Raw genomic sequence first — 23,554 nt, forward strand, 5'->3', positions numbered from 1 at the left:
ACACTTTTTAAATGTTACAGGCATTTCAGATGTTTACTTTTCTTATACAAATCATGGCCTATCACTTCTCAAATTAAGTTCAACAGGCATCAAAATATTCCCAAGAGTCCTCTGGAGGCCTACAGAACTTGGGGAGTTTATAAGAGGAGTAAATACACTTTTGGCAGAGGGCTAGATTACAAATAGTTTAGGCTGTGTAAGCCATGCAGTCTCTGATCACTCAGCTTCTCACATAATGTAAAAGCAGCCATAAATGAACGAATCCTGTAAAGTGGTTTGCTTTCATTTTTAAAACAATCACGTGGTATCCAACCAGTTTTCCAACTCTTGCTCTATATAATCTCCAGTTACATATAATCTCTACCATCTACAAAATTTAAGCCTTAGAAAGTTCCCTATAACAGTTTGTAACTTTTCGTTTTCATTTTAAACCCTAGACATGCATGGTGATTTAACGGGTTTTATTGTTTATAGTGCTACATATCTCACATAACAGTTAAGTTCTTACTACCTGCTAATATTCACTAACTATATTACCTCATTTCATTCTCACACAACAACCTTGAGGTGACAAACAAAATAGAAACAGCAACAGATCCATCACTGTGACCAATCCAAGTGACAGACATGCGTTTTAAGCCCTAACATCTGATTCCAGGGCACCCACCAGGGCTTATCAAGTACAGCTGCCCAATTCCGCCATCGATTCTACAGTTCTGTTTCACTACTTTAACCATTAAGACAGCTTAATGAACACCAGTACCAAAGCCAAAGGCTCAAGGCCAGTTACTAGTTATACTGTTTTCAATAGAAAAGAGGCCTAGAAAACCTAAATCAACACAACATCCAGAGGAGCATGGTTGTTGAGGATGCAATGAGTTCAGCAAACAACCCAGAGGGCTGGCAGAATAAAATGTGAGCCACTGAATACCATACTGTTGCTTTCCAGCTGTCCTGGGAGTGTGTATTCCACACCTCACTCCTTTCCCAATCTGAATGTATAAACAAAGTCGATTCAGAATAGTTTTCAGACACATGGTGATCCAAACACATACTTTAAAGAAACTCTAGAAAGCAGCTGGCATTTTTTTCTTCCTTCAAAAGGCTTCAACATGTAACTCTGGTTTCAGACTAAGGTACTAAGTGACCTATGCATCACATCTGAATTAGTTATCAAGCCAACAGGGTCTATAACTCTGGCTATTTTGATATGTCAGATGGATCGTTTATCTATTATTTGTGTGTTAATAACTGCCTATTTGTTTTCTCTTACTACAAAGAATGACCTGCTCCTTTCTGTTAACACTAGTTCTCTGGAAGAAATGTAATCTGAAAAGCCTATTATCTCTGAATATAATATTGCATATTTAAACAAAACCCACTTAAAGACAATTTCATAGGCATTAAAATTAGGGTCCTTTCTCTAAAAAGTTCTATTATTGGTTCAGGAATAAGTGCTTTTTGAATACAAGAATGTTCTTGTCATTGAGTGAACAGATAGTTCAGAATTTCATGATAAGACATGAAATTAATGACTAAATAAGTCTCTAAGTAAAATCGCAGTTTATTTTAAAGGCAGTTTGGCACATTACCTCAGATGAGAAAAGGCAGTGGTCATGATGCCCACTTCTTTGTTTCCTGTGCAGGTCCTGAAAGCCTGAACTGATATTCTTCCTCACTTAGCCTGAGGTCTGCCATCACCAGCTGGAACCACCATGCCTGGATTAGTCCATGTTCTTAATGTTTGAGCAGGGAAATGCACCATTTAATCCACTGCAATTGACACTCATCAACGGATTTTTAAAAATTGTATCATTTATTTTTATTTTACATATAGTATTTTGCCTAGGTATATGTGTATGCACTGTGCACAGTGCATTAGAAGGCCAGAAGGAGGCATTGGATGATTTTCCCTGGGACTGGAGTTATTAACACACAGGAATTATAGATAGTTGTGAGCTGCCAGGTGGGTGCCTAGGAATTGAGCATGGGTCTTCTGCAAGAGTAGCCAGTGTCCTTAATTGTTTTTCCAGAAGACCTAGCTCTCCAGCTCCTTAACAACTAACTTTTATTAAAAAGAATTTCTATAACTAATGAGATTTAACAAAATATAACCAATATGATTACAAATGGAAGCAAATTTTCTTAGAATCTCTTTAAAATTAAGCTAGCATTATTCAACTTTCTATTGTTTCTCTTGAGAAAAATAAAATATTTTAACTGGAAGAATCCAATGAATTCAAGCACAAATGGACTAAAAATTAGAAGATTCTTTCAAAACTACAGAAACACAGAAAAAAATATTTAATATCATTTCAATTCAGAGTTAATTACCTTTTGCCCCTAATTTGCTCTGGCTTTTCCACAACTCATTTCCAAGCAAAATCCCTGTGGATGAGCCAACAATATTAGGCAATTAATATCATATTGTTTCACTTACATCTTCCAAGTAAAACGGTATCAACTGGACAACTCTTAAATCTCCTATAATACAGTTCCTCATTTTGTGGTGATCCCCAACCATAAAATTATTTTCATTGCTACTTCATAACTGTAATTTTGCTACTGTTAAGAATCATCAGCATGCAGATCTCTGTGAATTGGAGGCCAGCCTGGACTACAGAGTGAGTTCTAGGAAAGGCCAAAGCTACACAAAGAAACCCTGTCTCAAAAACAAACAAACAAACAAAACAATCATAAATTAGATATCTGGTATGTGGCCCCTGTAAGGCCTCCAAGGGGGTCACAACCCACAGGTCTACATAAATATAAATGTGTCTACATAGTAAGTCAAGTACTATGCTTATGAATGTGTGGTATATGACTACTCACAAACAAGAAAATAGTGATGAAATTATATTACTTCCACATCATGTTAGCTACTGCATTTTATTTAAGATTTTAAAAAAGTTGTTTAGGAAAGGTTATTTGGCCTTACAAATATACAGCAAATAGCCAAAAGGCTCAGATGAAAATGAATACACAATAGTATAGATTATGGCAATGGGTAAATAAACATAAGTGGTAAAAGATGCTACTCCAAAGGTAAAGGTTACATTTTATGACTAATCAAACAAAAATACGATCCATAAGAATTATTATCTTAAATGTAAAAATTTCTACTGCTCACTGGAACTCACAATTTTCCTTACTTAATCATATTGTTATTTATCAAAATGAGTCTTTATCTCAAGCTAGAACAATAGGAGTGTGGCTCTTATAACCTCTCTTGACCGACCTCCTTGGCATACACACAGGAACATAAATGAAAAGACTGATCCTTAAAACAAAAAGAAATACTGTCGTATGGTTTGGTGTGATGTATGGACTCTTGCCTGTAACCTTAGCACTTAAGGAGACAGAGGCAGAATTCTCTCAGAGTGGAGGCTATCCTGGACAGCAGAGTTGAGACACTGTCTGCAGTGCATCTGACTCCTGCTTTAATATACAGATGTAAGTCACAGGAGTAGAGCAAAGGATCTTCCTTCCCTAGGTAAGAATCTCAGAGTTCTCATTACAAGAAGAGCATGCATCCCCCAAGGATGTCAAAGCCCACTGATGGTATCCAGTTGTGGGGTCTGCTGCAGCTTTGTCACTTTGTCACAGAGACACTTGGGGAAACTTTCTTTCCTCATTATTCTAGAAAAAGGTTTTAAGAACTTAGCTGGTTGACTTTTAAGTGTTTAAAGAAAAAGAAAAACTAGTCTATTTCTACTTTTCAGCTAATGATTTAATAATGTGACCTCATTTAACTTGGAGACCATTTTTTGATTTTCTGTTACTTCATTTAATGACTGACTTCAAGTCATCCAAACTTTTCTCACTGCCTCTAACTGCTTTCAAAATGTAAATCATTCATTTAAAAATGCCTAAATGAAATGCAGTCAGAGTCTAAGTCAAACAAGACAAAAATTTTGAATTTAAAAAGTAATTCATTCTGTCAGCAAGCTTTGGTACGGTAAGAAATGTCTTGATTATTGCTTATACATGATAACTGCACAGTAAACATTTACCAAATATATATCTTGAATTCCTGGATTAGGAACATGACAACAGCTAAGAATTAAATGAGTACCTACCATACTTCTTTACATAAACCAGATGACAAGAATGTGTAGGATGTACAAATCAAAGACTGACTCAGCAAATGTTACTTTACTGAAATCTTCTGACAATAATGACTTTAACTTTCCTTCTACATGAATAAGACAGCATTCTAACAGTTTAAGTAAGTGTAAAAATGAAGGCAAATTATCAAAGCTGAATCAAACCTAACAGTTTAGGAAATCAAGAACCCCCCTCAAAAAAAAATCAGCTACTCAAAACAAGAAGTTTTGATGATATAGTTTTCCAGATGTAATGAAAATCAACATACCAAATAAGAATGAAATTCCAGAAGCAAAAATCTAGAATCCATTTTAATGGCTTTTTACTGTTGTTAAAGCCACAAAAAAAAAAAAAAAAACCACCAGTGTATTTAAATAAAAATAGACTATGTCAGAAATTGCAAGTTGGTTTACAAATCTGGACATGTATTTTTCTAATTCATAAATGCCTATAGATACTACATTAGTCAGATAATAACGAGTACATTAGGGTGGTGAGGAATTTTCTTCAAGTACACTAGAATCATACTGCAAATAAATCACTTAGAGAAGTTATTTAAATTATCTTCACCTCTGTTGTCATCTTATCTAAAATGTAAAAAAAATGTAGTGCACTTACATGAGATCTCATGGATTTACATGAGATGACATACACAGATTGATCCAACACCAATGAACCACTTAGTGGTGGCAATCACCAATAACATGAGCATTTCACAATTTTGATAAAACAATCATGCAAGGCAGTTCACTGAATGAAACAAAAAATTGCATTAAGAAATATCAAAGCTTGGGCAAGGCAGCACAGGCCTATAATCCTAGTACCTGGAGAGGCTGAGGCAGGCAGATCACCAGACAGAGGTCAGCCTGGGCTATAGAACAAAGCTCAAACAGGGAGAGGAAAGAGAGAGAAGGGGAGGTGGGGGAGCACCGTGATAAAGGAGGGAAGGATGGAGGGAAAGGCTGAATGGTTGCACAGTTGTGCATATGCACTAGGAAACAAAGGTTCCACTTTTGCAGAACCTCTTCTGCCAATCAAGATATATTTTAAGAATTTCTTTCAAAAACAGAAACTGGTAGGTGCTAAAGACATGCTAGTCTCATTAGAAATGATGAGGTTTCTGTCCAGTAAAAAGAGTCCAGCAAGTGAATCCTGATTCAAGTAACAGATGAGTAATAAACAGGGGTATCTGTGTGTGACAGGAGACGGAAAGTAGAGCAACAATAAGAAGGGACATAGGTGTTCTAGTTTGTCAACTTCCGTACAAATTCCTTCCTCTCTAGTGAGACCAGACCAATCTACTGAACACAGTCCCCTCCATTCTTTACCAAGACACAGACTGGGGCAGAGTACACTTGAGAGGAAATACCAGGTTACGGAGAAGTCCCTTTACCGTATTGAAGTGTGGTGGTTCCTGCAGCATGGACAACTGCCAAAACTAATAAAAATCAACACATGAACAACTGTCCCTCTTCTTCCACACTGACTACAGCAATTAAAAATGGCTCATGTAAAAACCATTCTCCATTTTACTAACTGAAAGTTGTGAGCACTTAAAAGTCACAAGAAAATCGACACTCATTAAAAAATTATCTACAGAGCGAGCATCTGGTGTATAAACGCTCCTTCAACTTTTCAGTTGTAGGTGAGGCAAAAGAGCCTGAAATCACAGCCCATGAGAATTTCTCGTGTTCTTTCTGACTCTGGAAACAGGCACGGACTTTAAAATCACCTCTCTTTGACTTTCATGTTTCAAGAGTGTCGACTGGATAACTAACTTTCTGGTTTCACTATGTTTATCCGCAGGGGAAGGCCTTGGAAGAAACGGTGTGATCGCGTGTGTTTGGAGGAGGGGTGTGGAGGGGGGCGGCGACGACCAGGGCTTTCAACCAGAAAAATCCAAACCCCAGCCTCACGGGCACAGGGAAACTCTGCCTCTTCAGTGTTCTGTGCCTGCGATCATCTCCTCTCACAGAGATGCCCCAAGGAGAAACTGTGACTTGCAAAAGCAGTCTGCGAACTTACAGCCATAGGTCATGATCACTCCAGACAAATTCCAACCCAACCTTAAGGCTGCTGGACAACACCCATCTCTCGTGAACTGGGACAGAACCTTCTAGGTGGTGGAAAACTTGTAGTTTTTACACAAACCGAGCTGCACGGCGAGTACGAGAGCCTGATGTCTCTCTCCCACTAAGAAACTTCCAGAACTGCGGGTTTCAGCAGTCCCATCCTTCATGGAATTGGGTGCAGTGGGACCGGTCTGGCAGGGGCGACGGAACCCAGGGCACGGCGGTCCCTGCTGCAGGAGCCCCGCGGGGCTGCCCGCCTGCGCGCCCGCCCCGTCCTCAGCGGCCCCGCCGGTCTCACCAGCTCTTCCCGGCGGCGGCGGCGGCGGCTCCGATCGCTGGGCGCCCGGCGGCCCCGAACATCAACGACACCCGGGAGCGCGGCCTCGAGGCTCAGGCCCGAGGACCGACTCCAACTCCCGCAGCCCCTGCCACTTCCACACAGCACTTCAGCATTTTGAGAGGAACTTCCGGAAGCGGGCTGGAGGCGGAAGCCGGAAGCCGGAAGCGACCATTCGCTCTCCTGCTCTGGGCGGGCCGTTCCTGTCGGCTCCTCTAGTAGTCCCGGCGGAGAAAGGAGCGAGTCGGCTGAAGTCGGTTCTTACATAGAAAAATCCGAGTTCTCCGGCCAGTTATTTGAATCTGGAACAGAGCGAAAGGAAAAGGGACTGAGTCGGAAGTGCCCTTGGTTTAGCCCAGTTGCCATGGAGACCCATAGTAACAACTTTGATAAACCCCAGGCCTGGAGGCCATGGCTACTTTAGCTAAGCTTCAGGCTCGGTCGTCGTTTCTAAAGACTCAGTACTACTTTAGGAACCGGTGAGTAGTGAAGAGAGGGGTCGCCAAAGAAGTTTACTGTTAACAAATTATTTAATTCAGGAAATAGCCCCCAGTTCTCCCTGATGGGGACTCAAACGTGATCAGAAACAAATATGACACAGGTTGATATATGTGACATCTCCCTGTATACATATATAGAGAGGTCATTAATAGGTTCATATGCTCCAAGGAGAAGCCCAGCATAGATGAGTTTATAAAGTGAATCCCAAGGTGAGGTAACCCCTCACTGGGGAAACTGAGGCAGGAGGATCACTGTGAGTCCGGTCTAGCCTTGGTTACATAGAGAATTCAAGGCTCTCCTGGGCTTTATGTGGGAGTCTTTCTTCCTCAAAATACTGTTCCTTCGGTATTTAAAAATCATCACTGAACAGTTTGACTTGGTGAAACCTATTTTCCATATTAAAGTTTTAGTGGCCTCCTTGATGTTGCCCGGGCTACCCAGTGAGTTCCACAAGCTCAGAATGTCAGTATCCAAAAAGGAATTTTAGCTTCCCTTATCTCACAAACATGGAATTCAACTGTTCTGTGATTCATTTGTCTTAAAGTGAACGTTTCTAAACCACTGAGACAAGATAATTTGTAAAGGCATTCTCCATTTCCCCCACCACTCAAATGTCCTGTCCATGAAAAGGGTCATTTAAACTGGAAGCAATGGGCCAACAGTTTTCTAACTTGGAAGAAACCACAAAAAAGAATATTATGTTGTGATAAAATGCAGTGATCTAGCAGACCAGTGGGAAAATATGTCAATGTGAGAAAGTCTTCATGAGTATTTCTTATCCTAATTTTTTCATCTTGTACCTCTAACAAGTAACAAGAGTGATGATTCAGTAGTAAAGTTTCTGTGAGCTGGTATGGCTCTTCCTCATGCTAGAAGTAGGGCAGTGTTGCTTTTTTTTTTTAACCGTTATTTCAGTCTCTAGTGTCTGTCCTACTTCCTGAAATGTAATATCCACAATAATTAGTTGCTGAATAATTACTGTGCTGAAACTTCCAATTAATCATCTTTAAATAAGCATACAACAGCTGAATTCTTATATTTAGCATTCAGAAATTATTTAACATTCACTTAGAGTTATGTGACAGGCTTGTATTTGTTTATGGCATCGATATATAATTGAAACAATTCCGTCCTTCATAACAGCCTGTTATGGAATAGAGTCATTTAAAGAGAAACTGGGATGCACTCTTAAGTCAAACGTGAGCTGTGCCATGCAGGCTGTTGAAGGTAACAAGTCGTTAGGGATCACACTCAGCTGGAGATCCTGTGTACTTAAATGCTGACCTACATGGAAAGATATGTCCATTGGTCATAGATATGTCCATATGGTCATAGATATGTCCATATGTCTATGTTCAATAGTGGCATAGAGAGTGGTAATCAACCACTTCCTGATTGGATTAGAGAATTAGAAGGAACACATACCTGAAAGTGTAGAAACTGGACAGTAGCTTGGCTAGGGAGGTCACAGGCAAAAGTTACTCATATAGAACAGAAATATGGGCTAGAGCAATTGCTGAGTAGATAAGTGCACCGGCCGCCAAGCCCTATGACCCGAGTTTGATCCTCTGGATCCACAAGGTGCAAGGAGAAAACAGACCCCTGCAAGGTGTCTTCTGGCCTCTTCAAACATATACATACCACAAATTAAAATAATAAATGGAATGTAATACAAGTTTTAATTATTATTGAAAATTAAAGGGAAATCCTTTGAAAAATTATTGTCATTTTCCGATGGCTATTGGATATATTAGTTCTTCCTGAACTTTAATGTGCTCCAGAATGATCTGCGAAATTTGTTAAACAAGGATCTCTGCATCCTTGACAGGAATTCCTGTGGGGCTCTATTTCACATTGAAAAAGGAGACTGCAGGCAAAAAAACTGTGTAGTGTTTCATCTGCAAATCTTCAGCATTCTTCTGAGTTGTATATTTCTTTTCCCCTCATACAAGGAAAGGAAAATAAGCATCTGTTAGTGTGCATACTTGGTGTCAGGTCATGTAATGCTGTACACCTCTACTGGACAAAATTATCTTTCTGTCAAACTGGTCTGGCTGCTGAAGTAGGAGGCAGTGGCAAGCTCTGCCAGCCTAGATGACTTGAGTAAACTGCTGCTGAGAACCCATTCACAGAAAGGGAGCAGTCTTCTTTTCATGCCATCCTTCTATGTCCATACAAGGGAGTGGCAAAAGTGCCTCTCCACCTCATTACTATAGATAATGCTGAATTAGAAAGAGGATTTTGTTGAGAAAGACTTCACCAAGTAATAAGGTTTGTCCTTTTCACATGTTAATTTTTCTTTAAAATTCTATTTATAATATTAATGTTGATCCTGCCAGGCATTTTGGATCAGTCTTATAACCCCAACACTTGGGCTAAATAATGCATTCAAAGTCAGCTTGAATTGTTGCATGAAATCCTATCTTAAAAAAAAAAAAAAGGATTCTAGGATTCTTCTTTATCTCATAGGAATTATATAATTCCCATAGTTCTCCTTATTGAGGTAAATTTGATTGAGTGCTTTCAATCAAAACTAAGTAAGTTCATGATGGGTTGATTTAATAGCTTCCTATTCATTATTGTGATTATCAAATAGGCATTTAACATGTTACAATGTTTTAAGATAATTTAAATTTTGTATTTTTTCATAACTTCTTACATGTGACATATTTATTTTCTATTTCTTTTTTTTTTTTTTTTCGTTTTTGGTTTTTCAAGACAGTTTGTCTGTGTAGTTTTGGTGCCTGTCCTGTACCTCGCTCTGTAGACCAGGATGGCCTTGAACTTACAGAGATATGCCTGGCTCTGCCTCCTGAGTGCTTGGGATTAAAGGCGTGTGCCACCAACGCCTGACTTGTTTTCCCTTTTTCTATTTCCCTCTCTACTCTTATCTTTTTATTAGCTTAAAATTTTGTAGCTTGATTTTTGTTTCTTAAAAATTTTTAAGTTACTGTGGGTAGTGACTTTTAATCCCAGCATTTAGGAGACAGAGGCAGACAGAGCTTTATGAGTTTGAACCCAGCCAGGTCTTCATTGTGAGTAGCAAGAGAGCCAAAGCTGCACATATAAGCTAATTATAGTTACCATATGTGGTGCCTTTTATTATTCGTGGATTATAGCTAAGGTAAGTCAGGTTTAGTTAGTCTAAATCATTTGCCAAACATCAGAAAGATTAAAGACTGTATCTCAAAAAAAAATTAAGTCAAGTCTACTTCAATAAATTAAAATTAATATTTTAAATACTTTTAAAATACATGTAATTAATACACAGAATTATTAATAATCTACACAAAAATCTTAACTGACTTAGTCTAAGGGGAAAATATATGTATGAGGATGTGAAAAAATAAGTTCCTGAGGATGAGCGCTTGGAGATGTATAGTGACAAGTATAGAAATGAGATGCTCAACTGAGGTACCCATATCCTTGGCACCTCTAAGAGAGAATGGTGGATTCCAGATAAGGGAACAGACTGAAAGATGATTATTACTGAATATCTACTATGTGAAGAGCAGACTGCTAACTGTTCTCACACTCAATGTATATCTGGGCTGGAGATAATTCAGTATTCAAAGCACTTGTCATGCAAGCATTAGGACCTTAGTTCAAACCCACATAAAGGTGGGTAGGATATTAGAGCTCTTCTAGTGATATCAGAGACAGAGACAGAGAATATCATAAGACTTGTGGTCTACCTAGCATGGCCTTAAACAAGGTGTAAGACAAGGAAAGCAGCCTGAGATTGTCCTGTGTCTTCCACATGTATGATGTTGCACAGTGTGTATGAGCACAATACACACACACACACACACATCATACATATCACACACATCACATCACACACAAAGATTTTTTTTAAATGTAATGATAGTTACCTTATGTGATACTTTTTATTATTCATAGATTACAGCTAAGGAAAATCAGGGTTAGTCTAAATCATTTGCCTAAGAGCAAAAAGATCAAAGATCTAGTAATTTTATCTTTTTCTGTGCAGATTTGTACTTGATATAAGCAATGCTTAAATCATTAAGCTCCCGAATTAAAGTAAGTAGCTTAATTACACAAGTCTCTCCTGCCTGGCTCGGGTCTGTTTGGAAAACAGAGCATACATGGGTATAATGCTGGCCAGAAAAACTGGCATAGGATACCTTGTTTCTTCAACATATAAACTTAGAAGACAGGAGAAATAATATTTTTGATTATTTAAAACAATTTAAGAATCCTAACAAAGTTTCATGTTGTAGCAAGGAGGCCAAAGACATTTAAGATATCTAAACACACTATGCCATCTGTGAACCCTCTTCCAAAGAAATATACATTAGATTGTTCATCTGTAATCAAATGAAAATAAAATCAGGGGAAACGTTCTAAAGAAAGATAGGGAGAGAGACCAAAGAATGGACACAGCAATGAGCATTTTATTGGGAGCACTTAACAGTTTAACTGTAATGAGCATTATGTTACTAGGACCTACAGGATGCCTTCTTGTATGTTGTCAGGAGAATTCACATGGCACCTGACATCATCTTTCTAGATGTCTCCTTGGGCAAGTTGAAAAGTTCCTCTTCAGTCTTCTGAGGAATGGCAGGTAGAGGTCCTGATCATTGTTATGGCAGTGCGTGATGTCGCTTAGTCTTTATTACTGTGACCTAGTGCCTGAGATAAACTAGTTAAGGAACAAATGACCTTTTTGGCTCTTGGTTTCAGTGGGGTCACTAGGCTTTATGGCCCTGGGCAGCAGGAGCATGTGGCAGATGAGATCTCTCACTTCATGAGGGCAGGAAGCAGAAAGTAGGACAGCAAGCAAGGATTAGAACAAGAAGGGGGCCCCATGACCAACACCCTCCAAACTCTGTCCTGAAGGGGACTCCCGCACAGCACCGGCTCCCTTCCAGACCCTGACTCAGGCACAGACCACACCCAAACACTTGTTTTCACAGAGAGCTTCTTTACTAAGTGGGAAGAAAAGTTCAAGTGGCTGCTTGCTGACTCAGGCAGGAAAACAGCAGCAAGTGACCTTGCAGGTGTCAGTCTTAAGAGGGGAAGGGGTAAGTCTGGGTTAGAATGCACTAGGATGTGGTGGTGAAGGGAATAGAGAACCAGGGGGAAGGGGACAAGGGAAAGGGGCAGGGGTATTTGTCCCAGGGGGACAAAGGACTGCCTTGGATAGAGAAGAGACAGACAGGCACATAGGCAAATGACGGTTTATGAAGGTAAAAGGGGAACCCCTGTGTTAGGAAGAGGTGTTTAATTTTAATTGGGTGTGTTAATTAGGTGAACCAAGAGGGTCTCCTGATTGCTGGACTTTGGTAGTCAGCCTCAGGAGGAGGAAGTGGCGAATAAGGGACTAGACCTTGGCTAGCTTTAGGACTGTAACCTGAGGGTTTTTAGCAGGGCAGAGGGAAAGGAGAAGGGTAAAGCCTGCCAGAGCCACATGCTGGGGTGTGTCCCTTCCAGTCCCATCTCCTAGTTTCCACAAACACCACAAGCAGCAGCACCCTAAGCATTCAGACCATGGGCAAATGGGGATGTTTCATAGTCAAACCTGTCAGGTCCTTTCTCCAGCCTTTAATGTCAAGTTCCTTCAGATTGCTTTGGCCCACATGAATGTTCTCCCCATGTAATCCAAAAACTTCCCAGCCTGCTCTCATTGTCCAGTCCTAAACTAGCACCCAAGTCAGATGATTTGATTCGGATGTAGCGATACACCTATTTGTTAGTTTATTTTTTTAACTTTCTGTATTTACTTTGGGAATGGAGTCAGGGGCCTTTGGAGCATGAGAATGTACTCATAGCTATGCCTCAAAGCCTTGTTTAAACTCTTGGTAGTCCTTTAAGCCAAGATGTTCTTCAGGCTTTAAGGATTTTTGTCTTTCTTGGAATAGTCTTCCCTAGCCAACAATTATAAAATAACTCTCTTCATTTGCTTCTAACCTGATTAAAGTTTTACAGTATTTTTGCCCTGTCTTGTGACTAAGTGTTGCTTAAGATGGATCAAAATATAATTGTCTCAATAGCATATGAACAATAGGCAACAAAAAATAGGCTATCCTCTTCTTAATAGTTATTAAATATTACAAGATAGTAACAGAAAAGCATAAAGGTTGCAAGGGAAGACAGATATAGTGGCTCACATCCATAACCCCTCTACTTAGGAAGATGAGGCAGGAGGACGACTATGAATTTGAGATTAGCCTCAAAACAAACAAGCAAAACTTTTAAAGGAAGTAGTAAAATTATCCATTTACTGATAATACCATAAAGCACTTACAGAAAGAGATTTGGAAATGTGAAGTGAGGCCAGGGTTGGTGGCACATACCTGAAACCCAAAACTGGAAGGCAGGCAGAAGTGGGATGATAAAGAGGTGAAGGCTGTCTCCAGATAGGCATGGAGTTTGAGAGTAGTGTGGGCTAAATGACAACCACCACCCCTCAAAATAAATAATATTACAGAATACAGGGCAAATCACAGTTAGTAATATAAATTATAATTTGAAAATACAACAGTACCATTTTTGATCGCACCAATATACATATAATTTGACTCAAAAAAACATCACTTTTTCTATTGTCCATATAGAAATGAACTTGTATGTATACAATTTGTATACAAGAAAATTGTACATACAATGTTTTTCATGCAAAGGCATTCTTTAAAAAATTATTTTTGTCAAAAAAAAACTGGGATCAATTTGTATCATTTATATGTATGGTATAGAAACAGCAATTTTAAAGGGGATAAATCCCAACACTCAGGAGGCAGAGGCATGTGGATCTCTGTGAGTTCAAGGCCAGCCTGGTCCACAGAGTGAGTTCCAGGATAGGCTTCAAAGCTACACAAAGAAACCCTGTCTCAAAAAAAAAAAAAAAAAAAAAAAAATTTAAAGGGCATAATGGGTTAGGGAGATGTCTCAGCTAGTAAAGGCTCCCATTTCCAAACATTATTACCTGAGTTTGACTCCTAGTACCCACATGGTAGAAGGAGAGAGCTGTCCTCTGACCTCCATATCTTTGTCATGATGTGCACATGCACACACAAATGTAGGCTTTAAAAGCATCTAAACGAATAAATTTTGTACATCATGACATCAAAAAAATTCTTGAGACAAAGTAAAAATGTATTTAGTCAATTTTAGAGTGTAGGAATTTATAGAGTCCTAAAGTATGGATCTGGAAATAAACAAAGCAATCTATAAAGGTCTAGATTTTGAAAATTGGAGGATGGGGGAGATTAGAGTCTTAGTAATTTCTATAATTTTCTGTCTTAATTACATTTTTATATTTAGCATTAAGTAATCATAAACTATTTATGAAATAAACAAATCAATATGAAAAATATGTTCTGAGGAAAAAAATGTTGTTTTGGAACCAAGATTAAATTGTGCATAAAGATATTGCTATTAGAAATCTTGGCCCTGACCTTGAAAAACTAGATTAAGTAAAATGTAGGATTTGATCTCAAAGAGGCAAACAAATGAGATTATCTAGATAACTTCCCTAGTTGTTTGTTTGATTGTTTGTTTCTGCCTGGAAATGAGTGATGTACAATTCTGACCTCTTCATAGTGGAGCGTGTGCAGTATCTGACTCTATTCAGGAAGTCTTGGGGGAAACAAAAATATAGCAAACTTCACCTGTAAGCAGGAGCAAAAACTTCCGTCAGTAAAAACAAGCCCCAGAATGTAAAATCGTACAGTTAGATGAGGCTTTTCAAGTGTATTTAAAAGTCAAGAGGAAAGCATGAATGTAACAACTTTATAAGCAATGAAACTCTTAGAAATTAAAAACAGTATTTGAAATTAAAATTTGCTAGAAGCTCTCTCTCGCTCTCTCTCTCTCTCTCTCTCTCTCTTTCTCTCTCTCTCTAATATCAAACTTAGAAGGTAAAAAGTTGCAAGTCCCAAATTGTTCACACATCAAAATGTTCTCAATAGAACCTTAATCCAAGCATCAAAACCAGGACACAGTGAGTGTCAGCTTATACTGCTGTTTCATTGTCCACCTCCAGCTCTGCCAGTTTACTTAATACATTTTAGAAGATATATGGATCCTGAAACAAACCCAAAGTATGTCCTCACAGTCTTTATAGTGAAAGGATCCTATGTGCCTACCCCTCAAGAAGGACATTGGTTTTGAATGGTTGCTGTGGGAGGTGGTACCATTTTCTTCCTTCCTGATAATTTACCTATGCTGTAGTAAATAACCTAACCAACAATCGGGCAAGCAACCTAATTAAACACGGTGGGTTTTTTTGATTATTTGTTTTGTTTGTTTGATTTTAATTGTGAAAGGACTGTTTGGGAAGAAGAAGGATATCTATGAGAAAGGGAAGAGAATCAAAAGGTAATGGGAAGTGAAAAGTGATCAAAATTGTTTACATGTATGAAATTGTTAAAGAACGTTAATTAAATTTTAAAGGATTCCATTTGTCCTGTCTTTCTTAGTTATCTTGAATGTGGCATATTTTCTCTGTGTTTTTTATGACTTTTTCTTTTTTTTTTTGAATATTACAGGTTAGTTGTCTTGCATTATCTGGGGTTTGTTCCCTTAAATACAAGGCGCTTATTTGGGGGAGGAATGGCTTAGGAGTGACACTGTGATCTTCTTGCTCTACTGACAATTCCATGTGGTCTTGAGATCTTCTCTCACTGGTGGTATTTATTCATTTCAGCCATCTGACTGACAAAGGAGATGGCTATGGGACTTCCCACTAGAATGTTCCTTTTCCCATTTAATTAAGGGGTGTGTTTTAAAGCAGGTACCTGGAACCTGTATTTCCTAGTCCTCATCCAACTGTAAATGTACTTATTGTCAATATGGGCTCATACTCTGCCCTAGCCAATGAGTCCCTTTTCTCTCCTTATTTTAATGATGACCTTTGGCCAATGAGAACCATGTCATACTTTCTGCTGTGTTGTGTTCCCCACAAAACATCACCATTTTCTGACTAAAGAAAGTATTCCGGTCTCCTCACCACCCATTTTTCCAAAGAGACATTGTTCCTTTTAGTACCTTTTAGTACCTTGTCATTGGGAGTGTTTCTGGGTACTGTTACTCTTAATGGATAAAGCTGGGGACTGTGTATATATGTGCACTAAGACACATTTTACAGCAGTGTTGAGTTCTGTGTCAGCCAGTGGAGATAGTAGAAGCCATTAGTTCATTTTGAAAACTGTGTTTCTTATTCAGCATCCTGAGTTTCATTCTGTGGTGCTCTGTTGTTCCTAAACTCCACCATTCCTTGTCTACATCCTAAATAGCTGGTACCCCAGGAATGCACCAGCAGACCTGGCTTCTCTTCATTTTTCCGACTGTGAGAAGCCTGCCCTCCGTTTTCCAGATTATGCTCACTTCCCTGGGCTCTTTTCCCTCCGTATAACCAAAGTCCTCTCACCACAGTGTACCCCAGTCTCTGACATCGATACCCTTCCTCATGCAGTCGGTCTCCCATGCTGAGGTGTCATCTCCCTGCCAACTGGAATGCCTTTCCCAACATCTGAGGTCTGAGTAGCTATGTTTCCTGCCCTCACAGGTAGACCCTTTCTTCACCTTGCCATGATCGCCCAAGCCAAGCTTCTTGTCCTAGAACATTCCTTTCTAGGCACTAACAGAGTTACCATGCCTGTAATTGATGACAAGGCGACCAGAGACTTCCTGCTTCCTCTTCATGTTTTATTGCATTGCTGTTAATACTTTGGGTCTCTTATCATTATTAATTCATTCAGTATTCACTGTGATAACACTGATCATAATAAATTTATTTCAAATCCATGCAGATGTCATAATTTATTCACTGCTATAGGATTTACATTATAATCTGGAACTAATTATTTTACCATTAAAATAAAGTGTTACCCACAGTTTTTCATTTTAAATATAAAATGTCTAGTGGTTCATGACATATTGTGTGAGCACTCAGTGTCCCAGTGCTAACCAAAGTATCTGTAAATTTCATTTGAAGCAGTTATTTTAAAAGAACAACAGAAATACATCTATAGAAGTAACATTTTAGTGCGTAAGTTAAAGCTTAGACGTATGTTGGTTACTAGTAATTTTCAGTGTTTCTTCCACTTTGTGGTATATTTATGTATACTTATTAATATAGCATACCTTTTTATTTATATACATTATTATTAATACTCCAGAAACAGATTTTGCCACTTGAGTGGTGTCACCAGGAGAGATTTTAAGACAAACTCAAACTGCTGTGGACTTGACTGCTTCTGTTCTATGTGTGCTGATAGAAGAAAATGATGAATGCAATGTGCAGTACATTAACTAGTGTGTGGACTCTAAAAGGTATTATGGGAGGCTGTGCCCTTATTCCCTTCTCTTTGTTGCAGAGGCAGACATCTGCTGACTGTTGATAGAGAACAGGAAAAAATGCTTCAGTCATTTAAACAGACTGTATTAAAATGAGAAGTAGATCTAGTAGAATCACATTAGATGTTAATGGTAAATGGCTAATAGGAAGAGTCAGCTTTATCCTATATCTTGGGCTTTATCTCATAGCTACCTTGTTGAATGGAATTATCTCTGCATTCTTCTTTGAGATCCCTGCTCTAATGGACAATGTATTGCTGTGTCCTTGTGTGTGTCATAAATGACATTTTTATATGCTTCCTTATCACATCGTGCTATTAACTCAGATATAATTTTAAAGGAAAAATGAAAAACTTCCCCTTACCCTACAGCCCCTTGCATAGTAATCTTGTTGCCATGGCTTCCCATAACATTTGATGCTTGTCAATCAAGTACCAAATCAATTCCTTTTTTGATGTATTTCCAGTCACTTCTATGACACAGCATTATAGTTTTTATCTTATACTTGAGCCAGTTTTTTTTCCTTATTTAGTTTCATTCTAAACTTTTATAAACCAAAGACTGTAACCTATGGAGATGTGTGGTTCACTGTCAGAATGATTATACTGTCTTCCAAGAATTCTGTATCTATGGTATTACATATCCTACTCTGAAAGCCACAGTCTTCTGTCTTCATTTCCAGTCTTGCATGCCTTCCTTCATTTCTTCCCTCCAGTCTCTATTTCTTGTCACATTTTGTTAGCTCCTCCAATGTACCAGATACTTTACTATGTATGGAAAACAGATAGGAATAGAATGTGAGACCAGCCTTGAAGGCTTGACGAATAAACATGTTATCATTGGTATGTAGAAAGCTTTAAGCATGAAGCTTAATCTGCCTGGAGGTTGTAGTTAGAAAACCAATTCAAAGAGTTACTGCAGTCTAAGGGTGAGGAGAACATGGTTTGTTCAGGGAATGATTGGAACAGAAGACTCCCTAGGTGAGGGGATTGTATCTGGGAATGAATGGAACAGAAGACTCCCTAGATAAGGGCATTGTGTCTGGGCAGACCAAGGAGGTTTTGTTTGGTATTCTAGGTGCTGTGACTTCATTCAGAAGTTTTAAGATGTCACCTGGGGTTGGATTTTTAAAGCACTCAAGGAAACCATGGCATGCTTAGATTTGTTTTCAAAAGATGATTTAAGAGACCAGTAAGGTGGCTCAACAGAAACTTGCCAAGTCTGAAATGAAGATCTGAGTCCATCCTCAGGATCCATAGGATATGAAAAAAACAATTGTAACATGAATTGCTAAATGGTCTTATTAATAAAAAATAACAAAAACAGAGCCAAATATTGGGATGAAAGCTGAATGATCAGAAAGCAAACCAGCCACATCTTAACTCTAGGAAATCCTCAGCCAAAGAGAGAGCTACTTCCTGTATACTTATGCCTTATATAACTTTCCATGCCCTGCCATCTTACTTGCCCTCTCTGCCCAGCTACATTACTTCTTGTCTGTCTGTACAGCCCTCCAGACCTCTATGGTTAATTAGTGCTGGAATTAAAGGCATGTACCACCATGCCTGGCTCTGTTCCCATTGTGGCCTTGGACTCACAGAAATCTGGATGAATCTCTGCCTCCCGAATACTAGGATTAAAGGCGTGTGCTACCACTGCCTGACCTCTATGCTTAATGTGGCTGGCTTTTTCCTCTGATCCCTAGATAAGCTTTATTGGGGTCCACAAATAAAATATCGCCATAACTGATGCCTTCAAATTATCCTCTGACCTGCATTTACTGCTCCCCATCCCCAATAAAATAAGTAAATAATGCTATAAAATGTTTTAAAGATCATTCATCCCAGGTGTGGTAACACATGCTTCCCATCCTATGGAGCATTGGGCAAGAGGATCCATAATTTTAGGCTGGGACTACACAAGGAGACCTTGTTCCAAAAAAAGAAAACCTTTTAATTGGTAGATTGGATAAAAGACTAGAGTGGAAAAGACCATTTGGGAAATAAGACTTTTGTGACTAATTAGTTTTAAAAAGGTGAAGTCTGAACCAATGCTGACCATTGCTTCTCAGTCTGATGGGAGCCATTGTTTTGATAATACTGCCATCTTGACGAAGAACTGCTTTGAGATGAATAGCAATGAGCATGTCTCCAGAGAAGCGGGTTGAGACATGTTCCTTTGCCTGTGGTGAATCCAAGGTACCTAAGGAGTGATCCCAACACTGGCGTTTCAGTGCTTAGGAGTGCTGCCCCTTTAAGAACCTGTCAGTTGATTCTTTTAATCGCTTCTTCCCCTGATCTTTCCTACAAACAATCTCTTCCACTTGTGAATATTTTTTTTTAATTTTTAGTATAGTATTTGATTCCTCGCTTGTTTTAATTAATGTTGTTATCTTCAGGAATATTAGTTTCGAAGCTTATATACATATAATGTGCATATGTATGTCTTTGAGAAGCATACTAGCTTACACACAGTTTTTATGTGGTAAGTAACTTTGAATTAATGAATAACTTACTGGCAGACTAGTATTTGTTTTCCCGTAAGCTTCAGAGATAGCATTTTTAAAATAATATAATAATAAGTAAATAGATAATATTTATTTGTGGACTTGGAGAGATGGCTCAGTGATTAAGAGAAATTGCTGTTCTTGCAAAGGACCCAGGTTTGGTTTGCAGCTCCTACATTGGACAGCTGACAACTACCTGTAGCTCCAGTTCCAGGTGACCTCCATGGGTACCTGTACCCACATAGTGTACATACACTCAAGAATATATCCATAAAGTAAAGATTCATTTTAAAAATCTTCACTTAGTTGTTTTTGAATTGGGGTATTGCTGTGTTATTCGGGTAGACTTTGAGAGCCTGGAATGCAGCAATTCAGATCTCCTTTTCCCAACCTACTGAATGCTAGGATTCCAGGACCCTGGTGTTTGGTCCTGGAATCATATGTTCTGGCTCTGAGTTGATATTGTTCACCACTCTTCCCTCTAGGTTCTCTATGATGTGCCTAGGGTATTTTGACTGAAATTTTAATGGAAAAATCTAATTTAAGATTAAGAAATTTGACCAATAATTCTCTTAAACTTAAAAATTGACTCATAGTTTTCTAAGAGATTGTATAAGATTCCTTCATTTTCCTACATTAATGGCAAAGCATTGTGTAGCTATTATATAGTAACTTAATGAATCACTGGTTAATAAAATTCTCTTTTCAAGTTTCATTCTGTGGTTAATAAAATTCTCTTTTTAAGTTTCATTCTCGAATTCTCGGTTCTGCAGAGAACTACATTTCTGGATGTGCAGTATCATATGTGTTCTGTTAAACAACTTCATATAAATATAAGAACATAAATACTATGCTGTATATTTCCCATTAATATGCTTTATCTATCCATTTCAGATGTATCAATATACTTAATTTTCTACAAGAATAAAATTGCATTCCCTGTATTTCTATACCATTCTATCTTTGATTAGATTGTTCTTCCTGTTTCAATGTTTAGGACAGAGCTATAATATGAAAACACACTCTACTAACAATCATTTGGTATAGTCAGCAAATATTGCCCTTGGCGGGGTGAAAAGATAGCTGGTGTGGGCTCAGCTAATCGTGTTTCATTGCACTGTCCTGGTCTTCCCTGGAATGGATGCTGAGGCCTTTCAAGTTTCTTTAGAGCCTCCTCTGTCTTAGGTTTCTTCAGAAACACCTTCAGGATTCTTCCAGTGTCTTGAGCTTGGATTGATGGGATCTTAGCAGGAGAAGTGGCCAAGAGTGAACCTCTTGGGGATGTAAGAATTACACACTCATCACAGCATTTTCATTAAGCAGGGTTTTAGAAGCCACATCAGTATCAGCTCAAGTGCAAGAGCTTGCCCTCAGATGTACAGCATGTTTGCTTCCTTAAAACACAGCAGGGCCTCTTCAGTGAAGGTTTGTTGTGCTTAATTGTTTAAATAATGGTGTAAATTTGTGCTTCTTTGAATTTATAAGAAGGAAGATCTCACCGGGCTGGTGGCGCATGCCTTTAATCCCAGCACTTGGGAGGCAGGGGCAGGCAGATCTTTGTGAGTTCGAGGCCAGCCTGGAATACAGAGTGAGATCCAGGAAAGGCACAAAGCTACACAGAGAAACCCTGTCTCAAAAAACCAAAAAAAAAAAAAAAAAAAAGAGAGAGAGAGAGAGAGAAAGAAGAAGGAGAAGGAGGAGAAGAAGAAGAAAGAAAACAAGGAAGATCTCTTTTCAGCCACTCTGTGTACTCAGAATCAAATATTCTCAGTTCACTTGACTTTGATGATCTTGAAAACACAATCCTGGTTTTGTTTGTCTGTTTGAGACAGAATGCCATGTAGCCCAAGCTGGCCTCGGACTTGCTGTGTAACTGAGGGTCCCTGAACTCTTGATCCTCCCAAGGGTTGGGATTGCTGATGAGCACCACCACATAGCTTGTTGTCCCCCCTTTCTTTCCTGTCTCCCTTCCTCTCTCCTGTCTCCTCCATCTCTATCTCTTCCCCTCCCTTAATTTTCTTTAAGTAAGTTATACCTTCTAAAATTTGTGGATTCCATCCATAGATAATAAAGTTTAGAGGCGATACCCTACAACCAGATCCTTTGTATTCCAGGAAGCTATCAAGAATGGCAGAGTTTGCAACTAAGCTTCATTTTGTGGCCTAAGGAGGTGACTAAGGCTCTCGGTGTTAGAGCCAACATCATAGGCTACCAGCTCTGAAACTTGGGAGTGTATCTTTCCTACTTACTACCTGTAGCAATTCCACACAATGCTCACTTCCTTCTGAATAAAAACACTTGATAAGAATAATAAAAAGCTACTTTTAATCCTATTTTGGGGGTTGAAGGGTAATTGTTGCTCTACAAAATGTAAGAATATTTATTGACGTGAAAAATGAACTTTCCTTTTTTGAGACAGAGTCTCACTGTGTAGCTCAGGTTGACCTTAAACTTAGAATCCATCTGACTCAGCTTTTTACATTCACACCAGGCTCATGAGGATGTGAATTTGGATGATCACTTTGAAAACACATACTAAGTAATGGGGAGGTAATTAAGCTCTTGAAGACTTGAGTTCAGTCCTCAGCTCCCATGTAAAGATGGCATGTGTAGTGGTGCAGCAAGTAATCTCAGTGTGGGGCAGCAGCAGGCAGAGATTCTTGTGGCTTGCTGACCAACCATCCTAGCCTACTCATACAGCTCCAAACAGTGAGAAACACTGTTCCAAAACAGGCTGGCACCTGAGGGACAACACTTGAGATTGACCACTGGCGTCTTCACATATACACACTTACATGTGTAACCGCACCTCCATGAAAACACATACACACAAAGACACACATAGAATATGTTCAATTTTTTTCTCCAATTCTATGATTTAGTTTTATAAAAACTTTTAGTTCAGAATATGAAAAACTGTCCTAAAATAATATGTATTTTTCTCTATTATCTATTTGTTTAAGTTATTTGCTTTCAAAGTTAATGTTTCTTGCCTTTAATGGTTTATGTGTTTGATTCCTGTCTTTGAAATACCTTATCAGATTTGTGGTTGTGTGCTATTACTGTTGGAGCTTTGCAAATTGATAATGTAAAAATTCTAAGGTTACTTTGTATCTAATCTATCAAATTCAAATATAATTGCTTTCCTATTGTTTGACTTTAGTGACAATGCTATATATAACCTGGTATCTGTCATCGGTGCTTAGATACATGTGACTGTTGGGCACCCTTGATGTGTCTTTGTAGATATGCTTCTGTGCACATATGTGTACTTTATCTGTATTTGAAAGCTGTGAGAGGGAGAGGACTAACAGATGGAGAGAGTATTTGTATGCCTATCAGCTCATGGTTCCTGATTACCACTTTAATTGAAGGTAATGCACAGGGTGTGTCTTTTTACATTATTATTTTTTTAATTTCATGTATATGTGCTATATTTACACCATTTCCTATCCCTGTAACACCTCTTGTGTCTTCCCCTCTCCCTCTCAAATGCATGGTCTCTTTTTTAATTTTTTTAAACATACACATACATGAACAAATATATATTTACAACCACTGGATCCATCTAGTGTTGTTCATATGTAGAGGTTTTTAGGGCTGACCACTTGGTACTGGATCAACAGTTAAGTGGTTCATCCCTGTAGAAGACTGATTCTCCCACTCTCAGCAGCCATTCACTGCTCGTAGCTCTTCTTCTGAAGGTGA

At 38.7% G+C, this 23,554-nt stretch overlaps 2 protein-coding genes across 12 annotated transcripts in view; one reads left to right on the top strand and one right to left on the bottom strand.

Moving 5' to 3' along the window:
• Positions 1-6,665, bottom strand: part of Gpatch2 (G-patch domain containing 2) — a 202,222-nt gene extending 195,557 nt beyond the window's left edge. For 6 of the 11 annotated variants that reach the window (XR_004946170.1, XM_036202040.1, XM_036202034.1 and 3 more), the window contains exon 1: positions 6,478-6,664. Coding sequence is in view for 6 of the 11 variants with exons in the window: in XM_036202040.1 (XP_036057933.1) it covers positions 6,478-6,539 (62 nt within the window). In the remaining 5 variants the exon portion in view is untranslated. The other 5 variants (XR_004946169.1, XM_036202039.1, XM_036202035.1 and 2 more) reach the window with 4 other exon arrangements.
• The window catches only part of Spata17 (spermatogenesis associated 17), a 171,108-nt gene continuing 154,149 nt past the window's right edge, over positions 6,596-23,554 (top strand). Inside the window, 2 exon segments of the mRNA XM_036202045.1 lie at positions 6,596-6,914; positions 6,917-6,995. Of these exon segments, the coding sequence (XP_036057938.1) occupies positions 6,881-6,914; positions 6,917-6,995 (113 nt within the window). The 5' untranslated portion in view covers positions 6,596-6,880.

The sequence above is a fragment of the Onychomys torridus genome, chromosome 11 (assembly GCF_903995425.1).
Source record: "Onychomys torridus chromosome 11, mOncTor1.1, whole genome shotgun sequence".
Classification (NCBI taxonomy): Eukaryota; Metazoa; Chordata; class Mammalia; order Rodentia; family Cricetidae; genus Onychomys; species Onychomys torridus.